This window comes from Oncorhynchus mykiss, chromosome 2 (assembly GCF_013265735.2).
Source record: "Oncorhynchus mykiss isolate Arlee chromosome 2, USDA_OmykA_1.1, whole genome shotgun sequence".
NCBI lineage: Eukaryota > Metazoa > Chordata > Actinopteri > Salmoniformes > Salmonidae > Oncorhynchus > Oncorhynchus mykiss.
This window is the reverse complement of record NC_048566.1, coordinates 30,166,581-30,178,731: the sequence shown is the minus strand read 5'-3', so window position 1 is coordinate 30,178,731 and position 12,151 is coordinate 30,166,581. Positions and strand designations below refer to the sequence as shown.

The 12,151-nt window shown below is 42.1% G+C and overlaps 1 protein-coding gene across 2 annotated transcripts in view; it reads right to left on the bottom strand.

Annotated features, from left to right (window-relative positions):
• Window positions 1-10,120: 10,120 nt before the first annotated feature.
• The window catches only part of LOC110486473 (atrial natriuretic peptide receptor 1-like), a 53,077-nt gene continuing 51,046 nt past the window's right edge, over window positions 10,121-12,151 (bottom strand). For both annotated transcript variants that reach the window (XM_036945018.1, XM_036945026.1), the window contains exons 17-22: window positions 11,474-11,620; window positions 11,235-11,358; window positions 11,035-11,103; window positions 10,735-10,909; window positions 10,541-10,639; window positions 10,121-10,414 (exon numbers count right to left, since the gene is read on the bottom strand). In XM_036945018.1, coding sequence (XP_036800913.1) covers window positions 10,257-10,414; window positions 10,541-10,639; window positions 10,735-10,909; window positions 11,035-11,103; window positions 11,235-11,358; window positions 11,474-11,620 — 772 coding nt within the window. In that variant the 3' untranslated portion in view covers window positions 10,121-10,256. The remainder of the gene's footprint in view (window positions 10,415-10,540; window positions 10,640-10,734; window positions 10,910-11,034; window positions 11,104-11,234; window positions 11,359-11,473; window positions 11,621-12,151) is intronic.

Here is a 12,151-nt window from a genome sequence, read left to right as displayed (position 1 = left end):
AGCCAGCCAGAGTGAAGGGGGCTCTGCCCGTACATCAGATAAGGCGGCTAGCAACAAGGGGCAAAAGAGAACAGCCAGCCAGATGGAAGGAGAAAGCAGCTGTACCTTAGAGGCATCTGGAAGGGGACGGAAAAGAGCAGCCAGCCAGATGGAACAAGTAGAACTCAACTCATCCAAACGCTTCTTCAATATCCCTCCCAGCCAGAAGAAGTTGAGAGTCATTGATGTTTACTCATATGTATTTGCACCCAGCCACATTGCCGATCACACATATGCACGCAAGAATAGTTCTTAACTTAAAGATTGCAACAATATAAAGTTGGTAAAAAAAAAATCACATAACAGTCATCAGTCAGTGTGTTTAGAATCACTATTCTTAGCAACAACAGCCAGAGAGAGCTGCCCAATGGACATGTTATGTAGTAATGTAACCATCCTAGAGCTGTACTGCTGATAAAATCTTCAACGCTTGACGTGACTGAAAGCTTAAAAATATATATATATATGTATAATTTCTTAATACTATATACATGAGAACTTGCAGCCACATATTTACATTTCTATTACTATATATTAGGAGGAAAAAGTATTTCTCCCCAGCCACTAAATACTGTAGCTAGTCTCACTAGAGTCTCTAGACAGATGGGTTGCCTCCCATAATAATCTTACAATGTTCCAGCACAGTGCTGGTGCCCTAGCTAGGTCTGGGATTTCCGCGACTACAAAATAGATATAAACTAGTTAAGTTGTTTTTGTGCTCTATAAACCATTAATCAACACGATTAATGGTTGAACGTTTTGGTAATCTTTTAGCCAGTGGAGGCTCAGAGGAGGAGGAAGGGGAGGACCGTCCTCCTGAGTGAACTTCATACATTTTTAAATTGTAAAACATTTAAAAAGTTATCATTTTTAGATAAGACTATACTAAATATAATCACTTCACCAAATAACTGATTAAAAAAAATACTATTTTGCAAAGGTCTATAGTAGCCTCAACAGCACTCTGAGGGTAGCACCATGGTGTAGCTGGAGGACATGCAGCTTCCATCCTCCTCTGGGTACATTGACTTCAATACAAAACCTATAAGGCTCATGGTTCTCACCCTGTTCCATAGACTTACACAATTATGACAACATCCGGAGGACGTCCTCCAGCCTATCAGAGATCTTGCAGCATGAACTGACATGTTGTCCACCCAATCAAAAGATCAGAGAATTAATCTAGTACTGAAAGCATAAACTAAAGCTAGCTAGCACTGCAGTATATAAAATGTGGTGAGTAGTTGACTCAAAGACACAGAAAGACTATAATTGAACAGTTAAATTAATTTCTTCCAAAGTGAAGGAGAAGCAAGAGAGAAATAGAGTCATTTTTTTTCTCCCCCTTTCAGTTTAACTGACTTAGCTAGCAAATGCAACAAGCTAGTTTAGCCTACGGAAACACCCTGCTCAAACAGAGGGATGCTATGTTAGCTAGCTGGCTATGACTTTCCAACACAACACTGGAACTCTTCCAAGTCAAGGTAAGCTTTTGGCATTACAAGTTTATTGCCACCAGGGCCTACTGGTGTAACTGCTTACTGACTGTACACTAATGTTACTGCATGATTGTAGCGGGTTTACTAACGCGTTAGTTCTATTAGCTATGCTGACTATGAATTTAGCATAGCTAATATTGTGACAATGATGTAGGCTTTGTGTAGCGGTTTTCCTTGGGAAAGTTTTTTTCACCCGGGCACATACAGTGCCTTGCGAAAGTATTCGGCCCCCTTGAACTTTGCGACCTTTTGCCACATTTCAGGCTTCAAACATAAAGATATAAAACTGTATTATTTTGTGAAGAATCAACAACAAGTGGGACACAATCATGAAGTGGAACGACATTTATTGGATATTTCAAACTTTTTTAACAAATCAAAAACTGAAAAATTGGGCGTGCAAAATTATTCAGCCCCTTTACTTTCAGTGCAGCAAACTCTCTCCAGAAGTTCAGTGAGGATCTCTGAATCATCCAATGTTGACCTAAATGACTAATGATGATAAATACAATCCACCTGTGTGTAATCAAGTCTCCGTATAAATGCACCTGCACTGTGATAGTCTCAGAGGTCCGTTAAAAGCGCAGAGAGCATCATGAAGAACAAGGAACACACCAGGCAGGTCCGAGATACTGTTGTGAAGAAGTTTAAAGCCGGATTTGGATACAAAAAGATTTCCCAAGCTTTAAACATCCCAAGGAGCACTGTGCAAGCGATAATATTGAAATGGAAGGAGTATCAGACCACTGCAAATCTACCAAGACCTGGCCGTCCTTCTAAACTTTCAGCTCATACAAGGAGAAGACTGATCAGAGATGCAGCCAAGAGGCCCATGATCACTCTGGATGAACTGCAGAGATCTACAGCTGAGGTGGGAGACTCTGTCCATAGGACAACAATCAGTCGTATATTGCACAAATCTGGCCTTTATGGAAGAGTGGCAAGAAGAAAGCCATTTCTTAAAGATATCCATAAAAAGTGTTGTTTAAAGTTTGCCACAAGCCACCTGGGAGACACACCAAACATGTGGAAGAAGGTGCTCTGGTCAGATGAAACCAAAATTGAACCTTTTGGCAACAATGCAAAACGTTATGTTTGGCGTAAATGCAACACAGCTCATCACCCTGAACACACCATCCCCACTGTCAAACATGGTGGTGGCAGCATCATGGTTTGGGCCTGCCTTTCTTCAGCAGGGACAGGGAAGATGGTTAAAATTTATGGGAAGATGGATGGAGCCAAATACAGGACCATTCTGGAAGAAAACCTGATGGAGTCTGCAAAAGACCTGAGACTGGGACGGAGATTTGTCTTCCAACAAGACAATGATCCAAAACATAAAGCAAAATCTACAATGGAATGGTTCAAAAATAAACATATCCAGGTGTTAGAATGGCCAAGTCAAAGTCCAGACCTGAATCCAATCGAGAATCTGTGGAAAGAACTGAAAACTGCTGTTCACAAATGCTCTCCATCCAACCTCACTGAGCTCGAGCTGTTTTGCAAGGAGGAATGGGAAAAAATTTCAGTCTCTCGATGTGCAAAACTGATAGAGACATACCCCAAGCGACTTACAGCTGTAATCGCAGCAAAAGGTGACGCTACAAAGTATTAACTTAAGGGGGCTGAATAATTTTGCACGCCCAATTTTTCAGTTTTTGATTTGTTAAAAAAGTTTGAAATATCCAATAAATGTCCTTCCACTTCATGATTGTGTCCCACTTGTTGTTGATTCTTCACAAGAAAATACAGTTTTATATCTTCATGTTTGAAGCCTGAAATGTGGCAAAAGGTCGCAAAGTTCAAGGGGGCCGAATACTTTCGCAAGGCACTGTACAGCTGATGTGTTGTGTGTTGAAGTCCATAAGTGAAGGGAAGAGAAGGAATACAACATGGCTGTTATGAGAGTGAACTGTGTTTACACGTGATCAGGGGTGTGTTCATTCTGCCGATTCTGTTGAAAAACGTTTAAGCGGAAGCAAACGGAAACAAAACAGGGATAAACATAAACATTGTTTGCGGCTGTTGGACTAATGATTACACCCTATATCAGGCAAGAATGTGCAAGGCGGTATTGAATGTCACTCACTGTCTGTTACCTCAAATTTGTCTCTCGACCTGTGTGCACCTACGTTGTAAACTTCAGTCATAAGCTAGGTTGTAGTAACCTCATGATGGGTATAGTGAAAATTCGAATAGTGAAAATTCACTCTTACATTGAACTGGGTGAATGAAATGTGAATGAGAGTCATCCAATATGTTGTAATAGAAATAAGGCCATGCTCATGAAAAAAATAATCCTCCTCCCTCATCTTAAACGACACTGACAGCCACTGCTTTTAGCACTTGTAAAATAATGGTTTATGACAGTGTCATTGATGATTTGAATGCACAGAGGTTCTTATCAAGTTAACTTCAGTATGGCAAGGGCATCTGTTAGCCAACCCTGTGGGAGGAGTTCAGTTCAGCTGTTGACTGAAAAAGAGAACCTGAGAACCAATGAGGCATGCCAATGAGGCATGTGATATACCTGTAATTTAAATATATGGGCACAGCTTTATCTGTCACTTCAGAAGCATGTCTCCGAGAAATTGGACACTCCTTCATTCCATATCTAGTCTGCAGTCGAATATGGTCCTAAAGTCTTACACTAAATCAACAGCAAAAGATTAGCTTCGTTAATGCCGTCTAAATGTGCGTAAAAGTGGATGTGCGTAAAAGTTGATTTGCGTAAAAGTAATCGGATCCCATTCCGAAAAATCGAAAATGTAAACGCAACTACAACTCCAACCGACCTATACGGCTGTAAAGACAAAAACATATATGTTAAGGACATGTGATGACACCTGACCGCATCCGAGAGTTTACCATTCCACCCCCCGGACAGGCGCGCCACGCACGATGTCTGCAAACTCCAAGGGACCGGGAGGTCCACGGACGTCGCTATACAATTCCACTGTTGCCGCGCTCACATCTGTTTTCTGTCGAGCACTGAATCATGGCAAGAGAAGATGGCAATGGCAAGAGGCAAGAGAAGATTTGGTGGATCCAACGAGACGGGCGGCATTGTCTCTTCCGCATTTACCCAAATCACAACGCCATATGGCTCCTCACCCTGGGCGAAAGCCCCTTCGTCCGAAGGAGGGAGTCATTATTTTTTAAAGATGACTTGACAGTCTTGCATGATCAACGGGACACAACGGGCCAGCACACCCTCGTCGACTAAAGATCAGACGACCTTAGTCAGATTTTTAAACGAGCCCTGGCTCTAAGAGGATAGCGCACTCCTTTTCGTACAACGCGGCGTCAACTCACAGTTGCGCCTCACGTCAGTCAGAAAACTATCGACATTCTGAGCATCTCTTTCTAGACACTGATCATCCCAGACCTCTGCCACTGTGTTCCCCGGGGAATGGACAAATAAAGCGACTATTCGAGAAGCGCCTGGCTTCAGTTCGGGCAATGTACCGGTCAGCGAAAAGAGACGCTCCATTTGTGCAGAACGACAACATTTTGGGAACAGGGATCCAGGCATCAGACTCTTGATGTGCCACTTGGCGAAATTGGCACGGGGGATGCCCCCAATATTCAGTACATGTCGATTCGTCTTCGTGGCAAAATGTGAAGAATTGCACGAGATTAGTTATAAAACAGCGAATCGTTTTCTCTGCTCCATGGCAAAATGTGTAAATAGTTGAACATTTGCTTTAAAACTGCAACGTTTTCTCTCAGACACATGACAAAACATATATAGTAGCATGATAAAACTGCATATTTTTCTCTCTGCCCCATGGCAAAATGTGTTGAAATCCAGGTGAAAAAGTCGTTTTCCCCAACAATTTTTTTTGGGGGGGGGCTTCCACTTATACTGTGTTTTCAAAATACACTCATATATCCCTCAAAATACCTCTCAAGGGAGGCGTAATAAGTGGTCAAACTTTGTAGAATTGCAGGAAATGAGTTTTAAAGTCTCCCTTAATGTGCCATATGAGATATGACGGTCAAATTAAATAACAATGCTGATCTTTCAATCCACAACATTGTCTAGGTTTCCCATATACATTTCACAAACATTTGAACACAATGTTCAGTATACTGTCCTACAATATGGCCTATCTTCCTTCTGTGCAAACTTATCCATGCCATTGACTTGAAGAAATGAATGCATTAAAAATAAAAATGTTTTTACCACAATAAATATGACAGTTGAAATGAATCAACCAACAAGCAAGGTAAAGGAAATGGAGTAGAATAAAGTTTAGTACCACATTTCAAAGCTACAATAGAAACAGTTATATATATTGTCTATTTCATTCAAGCACTTGATGTTACAGAGATCAAACACATACTTCACAGGCTTCAAGACACATTAGATAATGACTACATTACCTTATGATGGATGACAGGTTACAGTTTAAGGCTTATTCTTATACCCACCCGTGGGCTCTGATCTAAGGGAAAGGGTTACATTTGATCCTTGGGGAGAGAGAGAGAGATTAGTCAGAGATGATTGACTGAGAAAGAGAAAAGGAGGACAGGGACAGGGAGAAAGAACCCTAAACTACAGTATTGCTCATTTTGTCTAGGCTGCCCTGGATTAGAGGAGGGTTTAATGAAGTAATCTAAAGATATTTGATAATAGTGAAAGTGGGGATCAGATATACAGTGGGGCAAAAAAGTATTTAGTCAGCCACCAATTGTGCAAGTTCTCCCACTTAAAAAGATGAGAGGCCTGTAATTTTCATCATAGGTACACTTCAACTATGACAGACAAAATGAGAGAAAAAAAATCCAGAAAATCACATTGTAGGATTTTTTATGAATTTATTTGAAATTATGGTGGAAAGTAAGTATTTGGTCAATAACAAAAGTTTATCTCAATACTTTGTTATATACCCTTTGTTGGCAATGACAGAGGTCAAATGTTTTTTGTAAGTCTTCACAAGGTTTTCACACACTGTTGCTGGTATTTTGGCCCATTCCTCAATGCAGATCTCCTCTAGAGCAGTGATGCTTTGGGGCTGTTGTTGGGCAACACGGACTTTCAACTCCCTCCAAAGATTTTCTATGGGGTTGAGATCTGGAGACTGGCTAGGCCACTCCAGGACCTTGAAATGCTTCTTACGAAGCCACTCCTTTGTTGCCCGGACGGTGTGTTTGGGATCATTGTCATGCTGAAAGACCCAGCCATGCCCTTGCTGATGGAAGGAGGTTTTCACTCAAAATCTCACGATACATGGCCCCATTCATTCTTTCCTTTACACGGATCAGTCGTCCTGGTCCCTTTGCAGAAAAACAGCCCCAAAGCATGATGTTTCCACCCCCATGCTTCACAGTAGGTATGGTGTTCTTTGGATGCAACTCAGCATTCTTTGTCCTCCAAACACGACGAGTTGAGTTTTTACCAAAAAGTTATATTTTGGTTTCATCTGACCATATGACATTCTCCCAATCTTCTTCTGGATCATCCAAATTCTCTCTAGCAAACTTCAGACGGGCCTGGACATGTACTGGCTTAAGCAGGGGGACACGTCTGGCACTGCAGGATTTGAGTCCCTGGCGGCGTAGTGTGTTACTGATGGTAGGCTTTGTTACTTTGGTCCCAGCTCTCTGTAGGTCATTCACTAGGTCCCCCCGTGTGGTTCTGGGATTTTTGCTCACCGTTCTAGTGATTATTTTGTCCCGACGGGGTGAGATCTTGCATGGAGCCCCAGATCGAGGGAGATTATCAGTGCTCTTGTATGTCTTCCATTTCCTAATAATTGCTCCCACAGTTGATTTCTTCAAACCAAGCTGCAAATTATTATTGCAGATTCAGTCTTCCCAGCCTGGTGCAAGTCTACAATTTTGTTTCTGGTGTCCTTTGACAGCTCTTTGGTCTTGGCCATAGTGGAGTTTGGAGTGTGACTGTTTGAGGTTGTGGACAGTTGCCATTAATACAGGTAACGAGTGGAGGACAGGAGAGCCTCCTAAAGAAGAAGTTACAGGTCTGTGAGAGCCAGAAATCTTGCTTGTTTGTAGGTGACCAAATACTTATTTTCCACCATAATTTGCAAATAAATTCATTAAAAATCTTACAATGTGATTTTCTGGATTTTTTTTCTTCTCATTTTGTCTGTCATAGCTGAAGTGTACCTATGATGAAATTACAGGCCTCTCTCATCTTTTTAAGTGGGAGAACTTGCACAATTGGTGGCTGACTAAATATTTTTTTGCCCCACTGTACATACACCCCACCACTGATAGGGACACACAGAACTAAAACAGCCACTAATACACTTATACCATATTTACTGATTCAAACCGAAAACACGAGATGAAAATACATGTCGACAGGCTGATTTATGAGGTCTTACAGACAGTATTGATCTGTTCAACACTTCTCAACAGATGATGAACACTGTTGGCTTGAGACGCAAAAAACAATACCATTCTCCATGACTCTCAAACTCAAAAGGTTACTGTGAACACCAAACCAAAATATGGAACTTTATACACATCTACATCAGAATTAATTTAGTCCTTTATACACATCAACCCCAGAATTCATTTAGTCCTTCATACATATCTACCCCAGAATTCATTTAGTCCTTGTGACACGGTTAGTTATTGCAAAGTTATAGAGGATCTCAGTGTGAACCCTTTCTAAAAGTTCCCTGGTGACCTCTTAATTTTTATTTCAGGGTGTTTTCAGAGTAGCAGTTCAGACAAATCCATTCAGAAATCAAGAGCCAGTGTGTGTCCAGCTGTCCATCCACAATTTTCATAAAACTATCCTCTGTCAAGAGTCTGTCTTTCCAGCAGAAAATGGTTACCTGTCTTCAATTATTGTTGAATACAGGTAACTGACAAAATAAAGGAAACACCAACATAAAGTTGCTTAATAGGGCTTTGAGCCAGAACAGCTTCAATTTACCTTAGCATAAATTAGCATAAATTCTACAAGTGCGGCACCATTCTTCCACGAGAAATTCCATCATTTGGTATTTTGTTGATGGTGGTGGAAAACGCACCAGAATATCCCATAAGTATTCAATTGGGTTGAGATCTGGTGACTGAGACAGCCATGGCATATGTGTATGATGTGTATGATGTAAGCTCAGCTGTATGTTTTCACTATTTATCCATTATTTTACCAGGTAAGTTGACTGAGAACACGTTCTCATTTGCAGCAACGACCTGGAGACTAGTTACATGGGAGAGGAGGGGGATTATTGAGCCAATTGTTAACTGGGGGTTATTAGGTGACCGTGATGGTTTGAGGGCCAGATTGGGAATCTAGCCAGGACACCGGGGTTAACACCCTACTCTTACAAGTGCCATGGGATCTTTAATGACCTCAGAGAGTCAGGACACCTGTTTAACATCCCAGCCAAAAGACGGCACCCAACACAGGGTAGTGTCCCCAATCACTGCCCTGGGGCATTGGGATATTTTTTTAGACCAGAGGATAGAGTGCCTCCTACTGGCCCTCCAACACCACTTCTAGCAGCATCCAACACCACTTCCAGCAGCATCCATCCAGGAACTGACCAGGACCAACCTTACTTAGAATCAGAAGTAAGCCAGCAGTGGTATGCAGGGTGGTATGCTGCTGGCAACAATAATGCATTCAATTTAATCTTATTAGACAGATTCAAAGGCAATCGTACACTTCAGTGAAAATAATGAAACTGTCTATGGTGCCGAAGAAGTGGAATGCTTGACTTTATCTTAAGTGCATTTCTGTGAATTGCCCTTTAGGCAATAGAAAAGTAATCTATTGAGAAATAAACAACATCTGTGTTATACCAAATAATAAGACCGTAATATGACTGTAAACGGACAAATCATATACACTAATGAGACATTAGACACACGCACACCCACACACACATATCAAACAAGTCATTTTAACTCCAGAGTAGGCTCAGTTATAGTGGTTGGGGTCTGGGGATACATAATCACAAAGACTACAGTGGAAATTAATCCAATTATAAATCCCACTGGGTAAAAGAAGTTTGAACGTAATTTCTATGTAATTTCAACCCCGAAAATGTATGTGATGATGTTGAGTCAACGTGGAAAATTGATTGGATTTGTAAAAAAGTAATCAACGTAAGGGCATTTTGTATTTTCTTCACCCAACTCTTAACCTAAATCCAATGACATAGTGATATTTATTGTTTATTTCACGTTGAATTCACATTAGTTGACAACTCAACCAAATTTAAATCACAACTAGATGTTGAACTGACATCTGTGCCCAGTGGGATACTGTGTACTCATAAAATACATGAATTCAAAAAACAGTTAAATAATGTGATCACCAGGTAGCAATATCCACAACCTCCTGTAAAGGTTTGTTTGTGAACCAATTTTTTTTACCGATCTAAAATACCATCAGTGTTGCATCCAAAACCTCCAACACGGAAATAAAACTGGAAAAATGTATACACAGAACATCACACACACACACTCAGAGCATGTAGCTTTCTATATGTCCTTAGAATCTAGATGTTCAAGTGCAGGAGGGCTGAAGTGAAGAAAGTTCTCCACATCCTCCTTCCTTGTCCTCTTCCTCATCTACATCTACACCCCCCCCCCCCCCCCCCCATTCATTCACCAGGCCTCTTCATTTGATTACTTGCTCCAGCACTTCAAATCAGTGGTTCCCATTATTTGCTCAAGTTTGCCTCCACCACTTCTTCCTTTCCCTCCTTCCCTTGGCTCGTCCCCTTAGCTCGTTGACTCGTTGTTCTTGCTCTCTCCCAGTAGCCAGTAGGTGGTCATTTTCCCCTTCCCCTTCATCTCCACGTCTCCTCTCAGCTCCAGCTGGAAGCAGTTGAACTCCTGCAGGACATCACGCGTGGCCGCAGACACATGGATCTTCAGCGCTGTGAGGGAGAAGGTGAGGAGAGCAATCATTAATTAGTCAATTAACTACCACAGAGATATGAAGACCAGCAGATCTGTGGAACTGATTTAAAACCCACATGTTGTATGACTACTCTGTGGCTTACCTTCACCATTGGACTCCAGTCGTGAAGAGGTGTTGACTGTGTCTCCAAACAGACAGTACCGTGGCATCTTCAGCCCCACCACTCCTGCACACACAGGGCCTGAATATAGAGTGGAGTGAATTGGTCAATCACACAACTGAAATTGGTATATCATCACTGAGTCTGCTAGTATGTGACCATCGCGTGCCGCTCACCGCTGTGGATGCCAATGCGTAGTTTGAGCTGCTGGTCGGGTCGGTGTTGGATTTTGAAGGTGCGTACGGCGTTGAGCAGAGCCAGGGCCATGCGGGCGATCTCTCGGCCGTGTAGCTTCCCGTTCCTCACCGGCAGGCCGGACACCACCATGTAGGCATCACCAATGGTCTCCACCTGGGGGCGCCAGAGAAACAGCAGGGGCAGGGAAGTCAGTGTGTCCTAATGGAGGATCTCAATAGAGGCTTCATCTCCTCTTTTCCTTTCCTTCATCTGCACATTGATGAGACATATAATGTTACCTTGTAAACATCAAAGTTGTCAATGATGGCATCGAAACAGGTGTAGAGGTCATTGAGCAGGGTCACAACCTAAAGAGGCAAACATTTTTTAGAGCAGAATAGGAATTGTTTGGTTTGACTATGGCCTCCCTTGTAAAGTCTATCTTTGTAACTTGTCACACCTGTGGGAGTAGTGTCACAATGTGATTGTGCTCTCTCACCTGCATAGGTGTGCTCTCAGCTGATATGGCTGTGAAGCCTACAATGTCACTGAAGTAGATGGTGACTGAATCAAAGGCCTCAGCCTGTACCGTCTCCCCTCTCTTTAGCTGCTCCGCCACTGAACTGCAGGTACAGACAGTAACATTACGCACTGTGTGTGTGTATCGCATTGACTCACTGTGTGTGTGTGTTTGTGTGTGTTTGTGTGTGTGTGTGTGTGTGTATAGCAGAGACTCACTGTGGTAGTATCTGGTAGAGCAGGGCCTCAGCCTTGCGTTTCTCTTCGTGGTAGGCCTGGGTTCTCTCCTCCACCAGCTCCTCCAGGTTGTTAGCATACTGCTCCATACGGGACAGCAGGTTATCCAGGATGTTAGTGCTGCACTCCCTACACACACACACACGCACACACAGACATGTATACAATACCAGTCAAATGTTTGGACACACCTACTCATTCAAGGGTCTTTCTTTATTTTTACTATTTTCTACATTGTAGAATAATAGCGAAGACATCAAAACTATGAAATAACACATATGGAATCATCTAGTAACCAAAAAGGTGTTAAACATATCAAAATATATGTATTTGAGATTTGAGATTCTTCAAAGTAGCCACCCTTTTCCTCAATGAAAAGAAGACCCAGAGTTACCTCTGCTGCAGAGGATAAGTTCATTAGAGTTAACTGCACCTCAGATATTGCTTCCCAAATAAATGCTTCAAAGTTCACGTAACAGACACATCACAACATCAACTGTTCAGAGGAGACTGCGTGAATCAGGCCTTCATGGTTGAATTGCTGCAAAGAAACCACTACTAAAGGACACCAATAATAAGAAGAGACTTGCTTGGGCCAACAAACACGAGCAATGGACATTAGACCGGTGGAAATCTGTCCTTTGGTCTGATGAGTCCAAA